At 43.3% G+C, this 19200-nt stretch overlaps 1 protein-coding gene across 4 annotated transcripts in view; it reads left to right on the top strand.

Annotated features, from left to right (window-relative positions):
- SORBS2 (sorbin and SH3 domain containing 2) overlaps window positions 1-18877 on the top strand; it is a 333099-nt gene extending 314222 nt beyond the window's left edge. For 3 of the 4 annotated variants that reach the window (XM_073578685.1, XM_073578692.1, XM_073578702.1), the window contains 3 exons: window positions 10737-10780; window positions 12204-12310; window positions 18269-18877. In XM_073578685.1, coding sequence (XP_073434786.1) covers window positions 10737-10780; window positions 12204-12310; window positions 18269-18330 — 213 coding nt within the window. In that variant the 3' untranslated portion in view covers window positions 18331-18877. Of the gene's footprint in view, window positions 1-7434; window positions 7543-10736; window positions 10781-12203; window positions 12311-18268 lie in introns of all 4 variants that reach the window. The other variant, XM_073578712.1, reaches the window with a different exon arrangement.
- Window positions 18878-19200: the final 323 nt, after the last annotated feature.

The raw sequence follows: 19200 nt of genomic DNA, 5'->3' as shown, positions 1-19200 counted from the left end.
TGGGGAGGTGGATGGTATGTAATAGGAGGGGGAGGATGGAAAGTGGCTGGAGGTGGATGGTATGTAATAGGAGGGGGAGGATGGAAAGTGGCTGGAGGGGGTGTAGATGTAATAGGAGGGGGAGGATGGAAAGTGGCTGGAGGGGGTGCAGGTGGAGGAACTACTGTGGTGGGAGGAGGAGGTTGGGAGGTAACTTGCTGGAGAGCAGCGTGGCATGAATGCATTACATGCATCTGCTGGGCAGGAGAGAGCGTTTCCATGCGCTCCACAACAGACCTGAAAAAGGTGTGGTTTGGCAAAGATCTTGCTTCTGAATGCATGGTTTGCAGAAGTGTCTTCACCTCCAGAGTGCTGGAGTTGATCTGCTGATAGCCTGCGGAGATTTGCTCTGACAAGACTTTTAGACAGTTCTGGAAAGATGCATTCAGATGCAAGAACTCTGGCGCATAAGTCTTTTCCTGACCCCTCTGCCACTGCCGCCCAGTACCCGCAGGTGTACTAGAGGTGGCAGGGGCAGAAGGGTGGGGTAAAGGGAAAGCGATCTCCTCACCAGCAGCTTCATGTAATGTAGGCGGCCACGATGCTCCTGTGCTGGTGGATGGGACAGATGGGTCGAATGTGTGGGAAGGCTGGGAAGGTGCAGATGTACCGGGGCGGTCGAAGTGTCCCTCGGTGCCGGTCTCCTCAGGGATCGCCTCAGAAGGGTCCAATCGTGCAGGCTCCCGAGTGCTGCTCACCGTGCTGTGGAATAAAGAGAAAAAAAAACAATTAAAATACTGACATGGTATGGCCCTGGCTGAAAAAAAAATTTACATCTAACATTTTTTTTCACATGTGGTGTGTAATATTTACCTTCTGGTGACCATTGTTTCCCGGAGGAACGACAGGGCTTCTGCGTACTTGTACTTGCTCCTGCGTCCTCCAGATCCACTCGGGGCCCGCATCTCTTTATTGAACTCCTTCTTGAAACGATCCCTCACAGACCGCCACCGATTCACAATTCTGTTCCCTGAAACGAGAAAGGAGTGGTTAGTATACAACATCAGTGTTTCCCAAACTCCAGTCCTCATGGTCCCCAGGGGTCATGTTTTCAGGATTTCCATAGTAAATAGAAATCCTGAAAACATGATCCGTGGGGACCACGAGGACTGGAGTTCGGGAAACACTGGTTTACATCAAGCAACCGGTACTGTATATACTTACGCTCTGTAATCTGGGCCCGAACATCGAGGTCCTCCCAGCGGCCCACAAGGAGCGAACAGATTTCCTCCCAGAGTCGTCGGGTAACGATAAGGTCAGTGTGGCGGCGGTCAGCCATATTCCAGAGCGGCTCCCTTTCTCTGACGAGATCGATGAGGTGGTCCACATCGAGTCCTCCATCCTCACCGTCAGAGTCGGGAGCACGCTGTGAAGGCTGTTAAAGAAAAAGACAAAAATAACATAATTAGCCTCCACATAAGAAATGAAATAAAAAGTGCAAAAAAACAAAGCAAAAATATTTATACTTACACGCTGGTGACCGCCGCGTTGCTGTCGCCGACGACCCTGGGAGGCACTGCGAGGACCTCTTGGCCGAGCACCAGATTGGGAAGACTAGAGAAGAAAACAAAAAATGTTATGTCTTTGGATGTAGGCATTTGTTTGCTGTGTGTGGTCTGCAGAACATTGTTTTCTATGTGTTGTGTGTAGTGTGATGTTGTGTTTCTGCGTTTGATGCAAAAAACTTACCAATTGTGAGCCCACTCCAGGTGTCTGTCCACCCCTTCCTTCTTCTTCTGGGAGCTCCTCTTCATCTTGTGATTCCTGTTTTGAAATAAAAGGCAATGAATAGACATATATTACAGAGAAGATGGATTTTGGAAATAAAAACTTACCGTCAAACGCTGACGATGCGAGGGAGGGCTCCCAGAAGATGATGTGCTGTCTTCCTGGTGGCCACACTCCATGCCTGTGGGTGGTGTTCCAGCTGCTGCCATTGCTGCTGCTGCTGCATCTCTTTGGCGGCTGTTGAATAAAGAGAAACAAAGGGCCAATGAATATCTTGATATTCAATAGCCCTAGTTTGGAGGAATGGGTGATTTGATAATTACCGTCTCTCATCTGCTGATGGCCTCCCCTCCTCAGCATGTTCTATTTGCTGCTCCATTTGGGGTGGTGGTGGTGCTGATGGTGCTGCAGTGGTCTCCTGCCTTCTCCTGCTTCGCTTGGTTGCTTTCTTGGGTGGCATGTTGGGTGTGGCTGTGGGTCCCACTGTCTTGCTTTTATATATGTCTTGTGGGCAGAGCTACTGAGCATGCTCAGACCAAAAAACCGGATCCGGCGCATTGCGGCGCTCATAGGCTTTCATTGTGTGAAAAAGCCGGACGCGCCGGATCCGGCGTGTCCGGCTTTTTCGCCGGAGACAAAAAACGTTACAGTAGCCGTTTTTTCCAGACGCCGGATCGCGACACATTGCCGGATCCGGCGAAAACCGGATGAAACGCATGGCCATCCGGCGCGATCCGGCGCAAATGCAAGTCAATGGGGGGGAAACCGGATCCGGCATTGCATTTCGCCGGATCCGGTTTCTGTCAAAAGCGCCGGATCGCGCCTGACGCCGAAAACCTGATGTGTGAAAGAGGCCTTACACAACTTCTGTGCGGACCCCATACACGTGGAACATATTTGGTCAGCTAGTGACAGTTTCTCTATAAATGAGAGAGTGGTTAGGGGGTCACCAAAAGCTGAAAATCATGAAATGAGATAAGCAAGACTGGTGCGAAACTCGGGAGAAACAAACTATGCAACTGTACTCCCAACTCCCAGAATACTGCAGTCTGGAGGAAAAAAATCTGCCGTTCGCTTTGGGGGTTAGTGTAAAAGAGAACATTGGTAACTCAAAATTAAGATGAAAATACAACATTTAACAAGATTATTCCACAATTCATGTATGAAGTTTTCCTTAATTATCACCAGCTGTTACATTCCTGAAAAAAAGTCACGTTACAGATATTTCTGTCCAGCGGGTTTGATTACTCGCAGAGGTTTTCCATTCAAGTGCAATAAAATAGCCTAATAAACATAGTGACTTACCGTAATAACAAAAGCCCGCAGGTCAATTATTTACTAAGCATTAGGGTTACTAAATAAATAAACTAGAGATACAATGATCCCAACAATGGGCTATGTTACATGGTCCTGGTACAAGACCAACACATAAAATAGAAGACAGGTGGCTGTATATGTGGCTTATTGAGCTGAGCAGAGGTAAGGGTGCAGAACTATCCAAAGGCTACAGCCTAGAACCCTCCTCCTTCCATCCAGATTACCCAACATTATAGATGACATGTGTGCGATCAGTAGGAAATTGGCATTCTACAAGAATTGTCCTCCATACTGCACTTTGTACAGAAGTGCAGAATTAGACTTCAGTGTAATATTATGCTGTTAGTCTGGGACATATACCAAGATGTCCTATTTTTATATTTTATAGTATATCCATAGACTCTATCCTGCCTAGTTAGATAGCCACCGGCCTCCACACCCAGACAGGCAATGTACGCAGCGTCCAACCCGCCACTGACCGTGGGAACATACCCTGAGGCTAAAATAACCTTTAAATCCATGATTGAAAATTAAACATAAGTAGCCGCCATCTTCCCTCTTCAATAGTACTATATGCAAAAAGAGACTATATGATGTATCCTTCTGCAGGTTGGCGACACATAGCGGCTCTCTTAGCTACTGTTGTCTACCTGCCTACATTTGGTAACCTCTCTTTCCATCCATATATAGGAGAGATTTTTTTTTTTTTTTTTTAAGACCTTCAAACAAATGAGTATAAGACAAGCCCTGCTGTCAGTATGGAGCATCTCAAAGATATTACAATAATTCCCTGTGGAGCGATTTCCTACTGGCAAAAACATCCAGCCTGGCAAATGGCAATCTGCCACAATTGTCTTATCCTTTATGTTCTATCCCGTGTGTTGTTGCAGGCCCCTGTGTTCTATGACAATAGCTGCCCTTTAAAAAGTGACAAAAATCTTGGCACTCAATATATGAAATATTCAGACACTTTTATTTTGTGCATCCAGACAGAAAGGTTTAAACGTTTTCGGTCCAGCATAGGACCTTCATCAGAAAAATCTCGTTTACTGAAATAAATAAATCCTTGCAATAGTAGCCAAAAGAAGGACAAAGTAGAGAATCTGGATGGCCAGTGAAAATGTTAAATGTCTAGCGTCTGGAAAGCGAACGTGGACTGTGCCATCCAAAATTGGAACAGGCAGCTGTACAGCGTAGGGCTTCAGAAAAGGGACCTCCAGAGTCACTAAAATAAGGAGTGAAGACAGCGCTGATAGCAGTGGGTATACAACCTCTAGAATTGAATTGCGCTGGTGAAGCCCTGGTCCGTGGTCTGGCTGCCCTGTGTCCTTCTTTTGGCTACCACTGCAAGGATTTATTTCAGTAAACGAGATTTTTCTGATGAAGGTCCTATGCTGGACCGAAAACGTATAAACCTTTCTGTCTGGATGCACAAAATAAGTGTCTGAATATTTCACATATTGAGTGCCAAGATTTTTGTCATTTTTGATTGATGGGTTGGACACCCGACTTGAGCACCAACAACCAAACTATTCCTTAGTGATGTGCTCTCTTTAATAGCTGCCCTTTGTTCTCCAGACTGGCAGGTAAGAACCTGTCAATGTTAGAAAGTAGAAATGGAAGACCGATCTGAGCAGATACTTCATAGGAGAAAGATACCGTTGCTGCACCCATCAAATGAAACACATCTTTTTATTGTGGTATATACAGGATGGGTAGTAAAAGCAAACAACACATAGCCTACAGCTGTTTCACATTATCCATGGCGCTTCCTCGGGGCTTCAAGCTGTCATTAGCTTTGTAGTGAAAAGTACTGGATTTTTTTTCTTAATGATGAGCCATGCAGTGAAATGATGCTACAATTAAAAGTGTTTTTCCAAGATTTGATGATCTGGAGATTTCTGACAAGTGCGTGATTTGGCTAAATAGCCTCTAAATTGTCTCAAATGTTATCATTTACATAATTCAACCAATTTCTTACATTGAAAACCATGACCACGATTCTTTTTCCGACCACCACCCATGCTACTAACTGCCTCACACGTGTCAGCTGTATTCTATAATATTCTCTAACTGTGGATGATGTTTCTTGAGCCTCAGGAGCCTCTTCCACATATAAATGTGCTAGTTCTGGTAACACTATGTCCTGTGAGTCATTCTCCAGTTAAATGTCAGAGCGTTTGGCTGCCTCACAAAATAGCACAGTACTTTATGGGTATCAGCAGTAAAAGCACGCTGTTCACTCTGCCGGTATTCCCCACTGCAGCAATAACAACTGACGGCAGTGTATATACAAAGGCACACACAATGTTCTAGGATTATACCAAGACGTTTAACCCCTGAGGAGCTTCTACAGAATAAGAGCAGGTTCTGTGCCTGATTCCAGTGCCGTGCACAGTCCAGTCCGCTGTATATATCAGCTGTAGATCAAAATCACAAACATTACATGTGTATTTCAGCTAACAAAATTAGATTTAGATCCATCATCGGTGCAAAAATATAGTAGTAATATAACGCTATGGAGTGTTAATGGGGCACCAGGATAGAAATCTGTGCGGAAAGCTGGCGATACTATACATAGACAAAGTGCAAGACTAAAACAGTGAGTCCGTAGACAGTGGCTGGACATCAATATGTGGCCTCTTGATGGATGACCAGCCGGTAGCCTTGTATTCACTAAAGCTGACCATCAGCTATCTCTCCGGGCTCCCCCATTTATTGAACCATCATGTTTATGTAATGTGGGATGAAAAGAAATTGTAGCCACGACTTATCTCTTAAGGCCCCGTCACACACAGCGAGATCGCTGATTTTGTGACGCCACAGCGATCTCGCCAGCGACATCGCTGTGTGTGACACACACCTGCCTGGTATCGCTGATCGTGCTCGAACGTCCTGGGACATTTTTTGATTGTTGGTCTCCCGCTGGCCCGCATGCATCGCTGCGTGTGGCAGCGAGAGACCAACGATCAGCGACGCTGGGAGCTGGTTTCCAATGTAAACAGCGGGTAACTAAGAGCCGCGCGGCTCTTAGATACCCGCTGTTTACCATGGACACCAGCTTGCTCGCTGGTCCTGATCACTGGTGGGTCTGTCTAACTATGTCCCAGCAATCCCATCCACGTCGGATCGTTGGTGGGATCGCTGGGACATTGATGCGTGTAACGGGGCCTTTAGAGAAGAAAAATGTTGTGAGTTTAAATACGTACTGCCTGTTATCTCCCATCATCTCCTATCAGTCAAGAGTCGGGAGGCCCCCCCATACTCATTAATCTGTGTTCCCCAACTCCAGTCCTCAAGAGCCACCAACAGGTCGTGTTTTCAGGATTTCTCTTAAAATTGCACAGGTGAGATCTTCTCACCTGCACAGGCAATAATTCCACCACTTGGGCGTTACCAAGGAAATCCTTAAAACCTGACCTGTTGGTGGCTTTTGAGGACTGGAGTTGGGGAACACTGCATTAGATGGTCACCCAGTTAAACCAATGCCAGCTAAATGTACTTTACACTATAGCAAGGATAATTACTCTGGCTGGTTTTAGTAACTCCTAAAATGAATTCATACCAAAGACCAGACCCTTAAAATTAATCAGCCTCCAGACAAGAGCGCTAAAGCTACTCTACACCAGAATGATGTAACTGTTTAGACTCAAGAATAGTCCCTAAAACAATTAGGCCACTAACACATACTAAAAAAAAAAATATTTTAGAACCCAGACCAGGCAAAACAAAACAAAAAAACATAGTTAATATTTTAGACTTCCAGGGTTTTTTTTTAACTTCCATATGACACCACACAGAAGGTCCCCCTGTTGGTGAGATCAGGACCTTTTGTACTAGGTTCTGTAGACCTCTGATAGCAGGTCTGCAGGGTTTGGACAGCTGGTGACTCCAGTCTGGATTCAGGTCTGACTCTTCCAGTTGAATATCCCAGCTCTATAGCGGCATCACATTAAAAGTACTACTTGTAATTACGATAAATAGTAAACCGCTATTTAAACAAAAAGCAAAAATCGGTGCAGAAGCTTTTCCATAATAGTTGTTTGCCCTTCTCTAGCTGAAATTAGGGCGTTAAATAGAATATATAAAATAACTTTTTTCCCATCATATTTTTGACCATCCCCAACCCCGTCTTAAAGATACATTTTGCTCTCGTCTGTCCGACATTCTTCTATGTGTGCTTTTTTTTCCCGCTGACGGTGATGTCTTTGAGTGTTTCTCCTTTCCATTACTTGTGTTTTCTATGTTGGTGGCTTGTTACCTGCTATGTGTGGCATTCTGCATGGGTTATATTTAATCAAAATGGATGTGGTGAATTTATCAACTGATTCCTGTCCTATGGTTTTGCAGACTGTTTATAAAAGTGACCTTGTAGTTGTTGGTAAGCCTCCTCGTAGTCCTGTGATGTCTAGAAAAGCCTGCAGTTCACCATTGAAAAGCCCCAAAACCGTGCAAAGGGTAGAGTAATTTACCTCCACTTTGTCAACTTTATATCTTGAAGCTTTTTTAAGGGGATCACCTAGGATTGAAAAAATAAAGAACAGCACCACACCTGTCCATGTCTGGTACTGCAGATCATCACTATTCAAGCAAATGGGACTGAGCTGCAATGCCAGACACGGTTCATTAGTAGCATTGTTCTCTTCTTTAGACCACATACACACAGGATGGATTTCAACAAAAATCGGGGTAAAATCTACACGTTTTATGTCCTCGTGTTTGTTGCGGAATTGCTGCAGTGCAAAAAAATGAAATCTGTCATGAATTCGACCCAAAGAATTGACATGCTGAAAATGTTTGATATTTTAAGTATTTTATCTATTTAGCTGGTATGGTATTTCACAAAAAAAGCTACAGAGAGTTTTACCTTAGAGTTTACAAATGTCTAGCAGGGTTTACTATCGCTCCAATTGCTGCAGTGTGATGATCTGTTACACCGTGTGATGAATGAGCTTGATTGTACATCATTATGTATGTTTTTATAGCTCAAAATGTGTTTGATGTGTGTATTATGTACTCCTTGTGCTGCCTAGCTTTGCTGCATTGAATTATTATTCATGTACAATTGTATTTTGTGTTTGTGATGCTTCATATAATATAATGCGTTGCTGTATAATATTCCAAGCTTGTTTGTCTGTATGTAACTCCGTCTGTAAAAATATTGTGACTGGCAGCCTGTTTAGGCCTGTCTCACATTTCCGTGTTTTGACGTCAATCAAAATCCACCACTTTTAGAAAAAAACGGATCCGTCCATTTTTTGGCGGATCCAGTTTTTCCCCCCATAGACTTGCATTAGCAGCGGATTTTGACTGATGGTCGTCCGTCAGTTCCGTTTTTTGACGGATCCGTGAAAATTTTAGCGTCTCCTGGGCGATGCAACGTTTTTTCAGCGACGGTCCGCTATTTTACACTGCGCATGCCCGACAGATTTTCCCGGCCAACCATATTAACCCTAAATACCGTTCTGGAAGCGCCGAAAAAGTCTCCCTCTCTCTCTCTCTCTCCCCCTCTCCCAGACCGCGGTTGCTTTAAATTTCGCCCACATGCCGAATCCAGCGGCAGGATCCAGTGGTGACCGTTTGGCCCACAACGGAAGCGGATCTGTTTTTAACAGCTCTGGCGGATTTGGCCTGCCGTCAAAAAACGGAAATGTGAAACAGGCCTTACACAGGAAAATCCTTGACTTTCAGTTCTCTGTGTAAGACCGAAAATGGCAGTGGTTTAGAGGGGACATTTTCGTCTACCTAGATCTGGTTCAGTCCAGTCAAACCAACTCAAGGACCCCGGGTACAGCAGTCATTCCACAGATCCTTGCAGGCAGTTAAGCCTGCTTATATAACACAAAAAGTGAGCACCTGTCCAATAGCCCCCTCATTTCTCCTCTTACTTACACTGCAATGCCCTTCCTCCGAGGAATTTTTCTTCATGCACAAACTGCTCTGTTACACATTGCTTAACGAGTAACCTTTTTGTTTTAATTTTATTTTCATACATCAATAGTAGACATGAATTTAACAAACTTTGTAACATATCTTATCAGAGCTATCCACTTCTTTCTCTGCCAGGACTGATCAGTCATTCTCAAAATTCCAAATTCACCACTAAAATTTGCGTTCGGTGAATACAGATTTTTTTATGTTAGATAGATGACAGTTGGGGTTCATAAAGTTCTATGGAGAACGTCCCCTCCCTCTTGCCATAGAATTTTAAAAGCACCAACTGTCATCTCGCATCTCAGTAATGGGAAAATCTGTCTAAACTTAATACAGATTTTGCAAAGTTTACCCATGAGTAGTGCGTGAAAGATCAATCCAGGAGGTGAAAGAAGCCGATTTCTCTGGTAAGATATATTACAAAGGTGCATACTATTGTGTGTACTATTAATGAAATAAAAGCTACAGATACTGTTTAACTTTAGACCTGTGTGCATATATTGGATAGCAGAACATACGTTCCACCCTATACTGTACACAGATTCCATAGGAAAGGGCAGGCAGTGGTTATGGAGAGAAGAGTACCCAAGGACCATGTGAGCTCCCTCCAGCTCTGATTTAAGGACGTGCATCTCATTTCTATGCAAGAGCCTTCTTTTTCAGAATGGTTTTGTATTTTCAAACTGCTGGTCTACCCACTCAGGATGCTTTGTCCTTTTATGAGATTCTGTCCACTGCACTTTTCGCAATCCCAGTTCACATTATCTAGTGGTGTCAATGTTCAGAAAGGATGAAGGAGTTTAAAGTTCCGTGTAGCATGTCGCTTGGCTTACATATGCTTAATTGTTGTGTTACCATCTTGGGGACATGATTATTGGGTGTTCATCTCTGGAGAAGATGATAAACTTTTATCTGACTTAATGATTGAATAATACATATGTGTTATGTACATGTGAATGTTTAGATATTTGTCTGGACTTTCTCTAAACTGCTACGTAGTCCATGTTCCTTTTGCTGCAATGTTTGTGAATCATGTACTTTGTGTATTTTCCTCTACCATACTATACTCTGTCTCTGTCATACCGCACTATAAAATGAAATGTGACTGGAATAGGACGGCTCTACCCATAACTAACCTGCATGAAGAGCATAGCTGTAAAACTGAAGTTATACCGATGATAACGATGTACAACAAGATCACAGAATGCTTTTAGAATTACAGATTTAGAGGCGGCTATATATTACAGACAGTGACAGAGTCCTATGAATGGCCGAAAATATGTTGCTTTTCTTACATAAAAGCACTGAGCTTTTCAGTAGGATCATAGTACGGCCAGTGTTTGTCTATAGAAATTACATGGCAGAGTACGTCAATGTGTGCTCCTGTAAATAATTAGGATGGGTGTCTACATACTAGACATAGTGTATTACAGCCTCACATCTATAATTCAGTGTCTTTAGGGCTTATTACTGCGGCCCTGATGTGTAAAAAGGATATAGTCCTAAACAAAAGTATGTAAAACACAAAGCTTTGTCTGCATAGCCATAACATGTGCTTAGCAGTGTCTTGTAAGCTGAAATGTTCACCATACAAGTATTATCAGCCTGTCTGCATTATGTGTCTCTGTGTTCTGCAATGAGCCATGGTGAAGAATTAGGTTGTCTAAGATCTATCTAAAATATTTTTTAATAATCACAAATGTTATTTTCCCTAACAGCGAGCTGTATTCACTCATGAAAATATCCAGGCTATGGGGGAACCGTAAGTATTCTCTCGCTCTCTTTTTTTTCTTTTTTTAATTCACTGTGTCACTACTAGTCACCCACCATATACAATTCATCAGTAATGTAATGTGATCACATGGTGACCCCTGAGAATCACATTGAGGGATCACTATATCATTTAATAGAAGTTCTTGTATGATGCAATTGCATGGACTGTACCACTGAAGTTCTCAACGGGAAAGGGGCCCAGAAGCTCAAAGATAACGTCCATAACTGCACAGTGCCTGTCACACAATATTTACCCAGGAGTTCAGCTTCCCTTACTGGCTGCTTATAATCTATTAGTTTATTTACCACCACAGACAGATTATAATGGCTCTAACTCAGACTAATTCCTGTTATCAATGCAGCCGCGTCCTAAATTTAGGCTGGGGGCTACACAGTGGATGATGTCCATGACAGAGATTGCATGGTTAAATATTGCTCTGTTTTGCAATGTCTAGTGTACATGACCGAACCCTATATACAGTATGGTGGCTCCATAGCTCCTCTATATAAAGTATGATAGCTGTCTAAAATCTATGCAATATGATTGACTCCTGTATACATTATAATGACCTCACAGCTCATCTGTATACAGTATGATTGCCACACTACTCCTCTCTATACAGTATGATGGCCACATTGTTTGCCCTGCATAAAATATGATGACCTCTGCAACTCCCCTATATACGGTATGATGTCCCACACAACTCCCTATATACAGTATGATGGCCCCATATCTCCCTATATGCAGTATTATGTCCCCAAAGCCATCTACATACAGTATGATGGCCTCCACAACCCTCTATATACATTAGGACGGCCAAAAAGCCAGACAGACAGTGCTTACTTCCTACCTGTTGCTTGCTTCTGTTATATTGGTACAGGTAGCGCAGGCACGCTGAGTGACACCATTCAGAAGACACAGACTTGCACAGCATGCGTGTGGGCGCATCTGCTGTTCTGTGACATGGCCAGAATGGTACCCGACACACTGAAAGACAGTGCTGGCCCGGCCGATAGCTGTCCCTCTACCAAATTGCCAAGTCCACCCCTGGCTACTAGAAACAATAAATTGATTTGGGGGCTAAGTGTTTGAGACATATACTCTAGCTGGTCATGTGAAGCTGTGCTGATTTAACAAGGAATCATAGCAGTGCATAGAGATGGCGAGAGCTAGAAATCAAGGCAACAAAAAGTTGAAACACATGAAAGTAAGTATCTGCTATATATGAGAAGTGCACAGTGTCATAGGTAATCAGGTGGAGGGTGCAGTTATAAATATTGCAATGTGTCACATTAACCTATGGTTCTTTAGATAAGGACCACTAATCACTTGTGTCAGAAGAATGACAATTGACGTACGGTATAAATCCTCATCATGGCAGAGTAACGTGTTATACCTTTACCTCTGGCAGATACCAGTCCTTGTACAACTATACCCCCCGGAATGAAGATGAGCTAGAATTACGGGAAGGTGATGTGATCGATGTCATGGAAAAATGTGACGATGGATGGTTTGTAGGTATGTCTTCTCTTGCCACATTTTTTCCGCACTGCTATAGGCATCATTACTTTGGGAAAAAAAAAAGAAAAAAAAAAATGGACACAAAATCTGAAGTAAAACTGCATTGTGCATGCGGGCTCAAATAAACATATTAAAAAGGATATATTAAATATTGGGATCATTTACATTACTTAGTATTATTTTTTACACTACAAGCCGCCCTGCACTTGTTAGCTCACCTAGCCACTTGACTTACCACTTTAAATCAGGGGTGCACAATCTTTTTTAGTCTGAGGGCCGCATTGTCCGATTAAACCAACCCCAAAGATTGCAATAAATCTTGGGCATCAGGGGGTGTTACCTTCTGAGGGATTATCGATAGTATATGCCAAAAATATCTAATTGGCGCTAGCTCTATTTTTTGGACTCTCGCCTATCAGGAGGATAAAAGCTTCTTTTTTCCCATTTTACAGTCTAGAAAGGAAGAGATCATACGTTCAGTTCTTTTCATTGCAGACAACCTACAGAAAGCAAATAGCCACTCCGAAAGATAATTTATTAGACATACAAAAGAATGACCTAAAATGTGATATTAAAAAATATGGGGAGGATCATACAGAGGAAAAGTTATGGGGATGTAGCAATAAATTCGTGTAATATACATGTTCAAAACACTCAATAGTGAGTAAAGTGGCTGCACATTAAGCAATATATGGACAAAGTAATTAAGAATATATACAGTGGGTATGGAAATGGGTCGCCCTCCCAGGGCTGTGGGGTACTCAGTACCGGGCCGGTCTCTCAGAGGGGATTGTCACAGCAGCGGTGACCCGGTCCATGGCCCTGGGCGCCCATGTAAAAGGGGTTGAGTTGGGAATAAAGTTTATAAGTGATTTGTGATGCCACCAGTGGTGTACGGCAAGGGAGGTGTTAAGCCGACACTGCAGACAGATCCTCTGGGACAGATGGTGTAATGCAGCAATGATGTTGTAGCCCTCCACAGGTAGGGCTGTTGGACCCAGGGCAGTGTAGCGGAATGTTTAGGTAGAGGGTGCAGTGATTGGCACAGAGATGTAGCAGTGCTGAGGATGTTGCAGGAAGGAGGCAAGGACACAACAGGGTGCAGTTTCTTTACCTTTACTTGGCAAACGCAGTCCATGGTCCTAGTTAGAGATGGCACAGGAGCAGGCTAGCCTGGGAGCAACTCAGGGATCTCTCTATCAGATGGGTTGTGTAGTCTCCTTCCTAGCGCTGGCTTGAGGTACATGCAGTACAGTGTTACACTGAAGTTCCTCCTTCTTATCTTCTCTTAGAACTACCCCGTATGGCAGACAGCTGTAGCCCTCTATCTCTCTTGGCTCACCCGTCGCTGTTGTGCCTCCGAGTCTTAGTTGGGAATAGAGCATTTACAGCTTCCTATTCCTCTGGTTTCTGTTGCAGGACCTTCAGTATCCATACAACCGTGGAGACCAGGCTCCAGATCATGCGCTATCACTGGGAGGGAGCTCTCTTTCCTCAGCTCAACCTCCAGCTTTTCTTCACACGTCTACACTCGTTGCCCTCCTCACACTAACTCCTAATTTCCCCTCCTGGCCCTCAGAGACAGCTCCTCCCCTCAGTTCTGGGTTCAGAGCTCCCTCTGCTGGCCTGGAGTGGGAAATGTGTTGCATGACATGGTTAACTGTTAGAGAGACCCTTCATTGCCTCCAAGCCTGACATCACCCTCCATGGAGGAAGGCAATGCCACTGTGGCGACCATACTCCTGGGGGCGCCACATTAAGTATTCAGACCCCTTTAAATTTTTGACTCTGCTTCATTGCAGCCATTTGGTAAATTCAAAAAAGTTCATTTTTGTTCTCATTTGTGTACACTCTGCACCCCTTGACTGAAAAAAACAAATGTAGACATTTTTTCAAATGTATTAAATAAGACCATTTGCTCAGTGTTGAATAGAGGCACCCTTTTGAGCTAGTACAGCCCTGAGTCGTCTTGGGAATGATGCAACAAGTTTTTCACACCTGGATTTGGGGATCCTCTGCCATTCTTCCTTGCAGATCCTCTCCAGTTCCGTCAGGTTCGATGGTGAACGTTGATGGACAGCCATTTTCAAGTCTCTCCAGAGATGCACAATTGGGTTTAGGTCAGGGCTCTGGCTGGGCCAGTCAAGAAAGGTCGCAGAGTTGTTCTGAAGCCACTCCTTTGTTATTTTAGCTATGTGCTTGGGGTCATTGTCTTGTTGGAAGGTGAATCTTTGGCCAAGTCAGGTCCAGAGCACTCTGGAAGAGGTTTTCATTCAGGATATCTCTGTACTTGGGAGCATTCATGTTTCCTTCAATGGTAATCAATCATCCTGTCTCTGCAGCTGAAAAACACCCCCATAGCATGATCCTGCCACCACGTTTCACTGTTGGAATTGTACTGGGTAGGTGATGAGCATTGCCTGGTTTTCTCCACACATACCACTTAGAATTATCATCAAAAAGTTCTGTCTTCATCTTATCAGACATCAGAATCTCATTTCTCATAGTCTGGGAGTCCTTCACTTTTTTTTAGCAAACTATGCAGGCTTTCCTGTGTCTTGCACTGAGAGGCTTCCGTCGGGTCACTCTGCCATAAAGGCCCGACTGCTGGAGGGCTGCAGTGATAGTTGACTTTGTGGAACTTTCTCCCATCTCCCTACTGCATCTGTGGAGCTCTGCCACAGTGATCTTGGGGTTCTTCTTTACCTCTCTCGCCAAGGCTCTTCTCCCATGGTTGCTCAGTTTGCCTGGACGGCCAGGTCTAGGAAGACTTCTAGTGGTCCTAAACTTCTTCCATTTAAGGAATTTGGAGGCCACTGTGCTCTTGAGTACTGCAGAAATTCTTTTGTACCCATGGACAGATCTGTGCCTTGCCACAATTCTGTCTCTGAGCTCTTTGGCCAGTTCCTTTGACCTCATGATTCTCATTTGGTCTGACATGCACTGTGAGCTGTGAGGTCTTATATAGAGAGATGTGTGCCTTTACAAATCAAGTCCTATCAGTTTAATTAAACACAGCTGGACTGCAATGAAGAAGTAGAACCATCTCAAGGAGGATCACAAGGAAATGGACAGCATGTGACATAAATGAGTGTCTGAGCAAAGGGTCTGAATACTTATGACCATGTGATATTTCCGTTTTTCCTTTTTAATAAATTTGCAAATTTTTTTACATTTCTGGTTTTTGTCAGTCAAGATGGGGTGCAGAGTGTACATTAATGAGAAAAAAATGACCTTTTTTTGAATGTACCAAATGACTGCAATGAAACAGAGTGGAAAATTTAAATGGGTCTGAATACTTTTCGTACCCACTCTACATAATATATCACAGTGAGATAAAGTGCAGATAGTTAAATATGCTGTAGCTGTCAGATTCAAACATACCATATATCAAAAGAGTAATTGACTAGAGGTGAAGTACCCAAAACGCCAACGTATGTTTCGCCTTTAGCTTTCTCAAGGAGTGCTGGCTCTATTTTTTGGAGTCTCGCCTATCAGTAGGATAAAAGTTCTCTTTTCACAATCTAGAAAGGAAGAGATCATGCATTCACCTCTTTCCATTGTAGTTAATGTGAGATGCTGAAGCAGTCAAGCGTTCCCCTTCTTCAATAAACCGCACTGAATGTACCAGAACTCTTGAATGTCCACTTCATCTCATTTACTCTTTTATGCGTTACAGAGGAATTAAGACTCCCCTTTCTGCCAAAACATGGGGGTCCCACAGATGGCCTCACAGTGCATCAATATTAGTACTTTGCTGTCCCTCTTTCCACACCACACCTCTTCTCCCTGGCTTGGAAAACACATGAAGGCTAAAAATATCTTTATTAGAGCAATTTTTAAAAATATAATGCAAACGCATATATCATATAAACAGGGGAGATACATATACAGGAAAGAATGTGGGTATAACATCTGATGTTCTGCTATATCTCTTAGAGGGCTGATAGATATTTAAAGAGAATATATTCCTACCACATGATAAAGATAAATTGTGTATACATATGGGGTGTGTGTGTGTGTATATATATATATATATATATGTAAATATTGTGAGGTAGCGCTGTCATTCATGGTTGGGGGACACTCGCTTGGCAGCAAATAAATCATATCCGGTATGGGTTTTCCATAAAACGATATCAGTCCGTGAGGTTTATTCACCATCATAAACCACAGCAGCAATATACGACAGCTTAGCGTCCATTATATAGCTTCACATTACAGCATAGCATCCATTAAACAGGCTATTCAGCCCCAGTGTTATCTCACCCACGTCAAGGTTCCCATATGGCTGTTTCTCCAGGCTGCAGACATCCACTCACTCCTCAGGGACTCTCAGACGCTGGCCGCCATTACACACACAGCCGCTCCACAAGCTGTTAGTAAGGAGATCCTTCTCCTCACGGGACCTTCCAAACTGGACCAATCAGGTCCCAGCATTCACACCTTGTGATCTACCCTGGCCACCTTATATGGTCCGTAGCTACGCCCACTGGGTCACATGGCTATGACCTCATCACAGGTCCTTCACACACTTACAAAGCCTTTTACTATAGGTGTTTTCAGACACACCCCTGGGTGGATTTGTAGGTAACCAGAACCCGCCCATCTTTAGTTACCTGATGACTGCTCCCTTACACTTAGAAACAACACCTCAGCAATGATATTGCTGATCACACATACACAAGTCTCCACCTCAAAGCCACCCACCTTGAGATACAGAACTATCCTTCTGGATTCTGCCACTCATCTGTTCTCTTGGGACATCCACATAGTGCCCCCTAGTGGACACAGTGGTCATTACACCACTAATATATTATACACATGAGCTCTTAGAGTAGTATCTTATATCTATATGGGATTATTATAGCCATATAACACTAAAAGGACATCACATAAAGCATGATAACAAGCACAGACATTAAAGACCTGTTATACAGGTAAAGGTACCAGCAGAGCAGAAGGCCAGGGACCCACCACACCCGACGCACGTTTCGCTATCGAAAGCTTCCTCCAGGGACACTTTTTTGGCCTTTATATATAGGATTGAGGAAATTTGGTGTAGTTGGAAAATACATGTTAGCAACCACAAAACATGGTGAGGCACGTCTGTGACCTGAAGGTTGAGGGCCGCAGAGAAGGGCATCAAGGACCGCAGATTGTGCATCCTTGCTTTAAAGCATCCTATTACTTTAACCGAATGTAGCAGACACAGAATAGAAGGTGACCTCAGATGCAGGGATGTGGCGCCACACATGTTTGTGTATTGCTTGTCTTTCTGAGGACATAGTAGTAAGCAGCACGAGTTCAGGTGCATCACTAATCATAAACGTCATCTTGTGGACACTTCTGTTTCATGATCTGATCCTGCTTGATCTTGATATCCTGATTGACCCTGTAGGTGCTCTACATTATGTAGATATAATGCAGATATACAGTAATAAGCTGATTTGCACCAAAAATTGTGCATAATTTGTGCAAAAACAAAGTCTTGCATGCTTGGTGCCATTTTATTTTGTCCCTCAGACACATTCAAGCCATAGGTCATTGTCTGCCTTCTAGGAACATTGAAAATATCAGAAAAGGGTGCGAACAAAGGACATGAGCTAGAAATTCATAATCCCATGCAGTGAAATTGTGACAAAAAGTGGTGCTACTTTATGGACCAAAGTAAGCCAACTAGCAAATGGAACACGCTAAGACTAGACAGTCTAAAGATGCGCCATATTTATCAACCATCCTAAAACACATTGAAATATCTGGTGCATTTTAAGACTGTGAAGTCTAAGTTTGCATTACCTAAAAGACTGCTTTAGTAAATCTGCCCCAATGTGCCCTGACCAGCTGTCTTCATCTGCAACACTCTGATATCACAAAGCTTTTACTTACAAAGCCAAACTTCGCCATACAAGTGAACTGGTTGACCCTGAACTAATTTTTCCTCTCTATTTTCAGGGACTTCAAGAAGAACAAAGTTCTTTGGGACTTTCCCCGGAAATTACGTCAAAAGGCAGTGATTGCAGTTTGTTGTGCTGGATGCTCGACTTGTCACATGTATTGCTAGGAAGCACGTATCTTTATTTTTGACCTGAACCGATCCATATGTAGTCCTGCAGCCTGCCAACATTGTTTAGCAGTATTAGAGCCTGCCCGGCCCGGTCTCATCACTACTGATGTTCTAGCACCAATTCACTCCTGAAAAAACTGCAATGTCATAGGACACACTGCCTCTGATAAACGGCGTTTTGGAAGTTTCAGTGCGTTAGAAACACTGTGTAAGACACTCTGAGATCACGATAGTGAAGATGTTAATGTGCCTAGATATCTGTTCCTAGAAATGGATGATTGGGGTAAAATGATTACCACTAGCACTTCCATCACAGATGTATCACACAGCCTGATGTATAAAGAGAGAAATGGCCTCTGATGGCCCTGGCATTAAGTATGTATGGCTTTCTGGTATAAGAACACAGGTTTTCAGACGCCATGAGATAAATGGCAGATGGAAAATAGATCTTACTACAGTCACGTCTATGTGATGAGAATAAAACTCATGAGAATATACTTCTTTGTAGTTTGTCATTACCTATCTATTACAGATTGAATGAGCTGATACGTGACATTAAAGCGGTGTTCCCATCTCCAAGATCCTATCCCAATATGTAGTGGGTGTAACATTAATAATATTAGCAAATACCTCCAATTAGAAATGTAGTATAGTTCTTCTGATTCACTTTGTCGCTTACTCTAAGTGCAGGGCAATGAAGTAGCTTATGTATCCATGGTTACAACCACGCGTAAACAGATAGTTAGGAAGTTAGTTGATAGTGGTCATAACCATGGATACCTAAGCTACTGCAATGCCCTGTACATCAGGTAAGCAACAA

The sequence above is a fragment of the Dendrobates tinctorius genome, unplaced genomic scaffold (genome assembly GCF_039654945.1).
Source record: "Dendrobates tinctorius isolate UK_male_01 unplaced genomic scaffold, ASM3965494v1 ptg000008l, whole genome shotgun sequence".
NCBI classification, from domain to species: domain Eukaryota; kingdom Metazoa; phylum Chordata; class Amphibia; order Anura; family Dendrobatidae; genus Dendrobates; species Dendrobates tinctorius.
The sequence above is the reverse complement of the archived record's forward strand: the minus strand, read 5'-3'. Positions and strand labels throughout refer to the sequence as shown.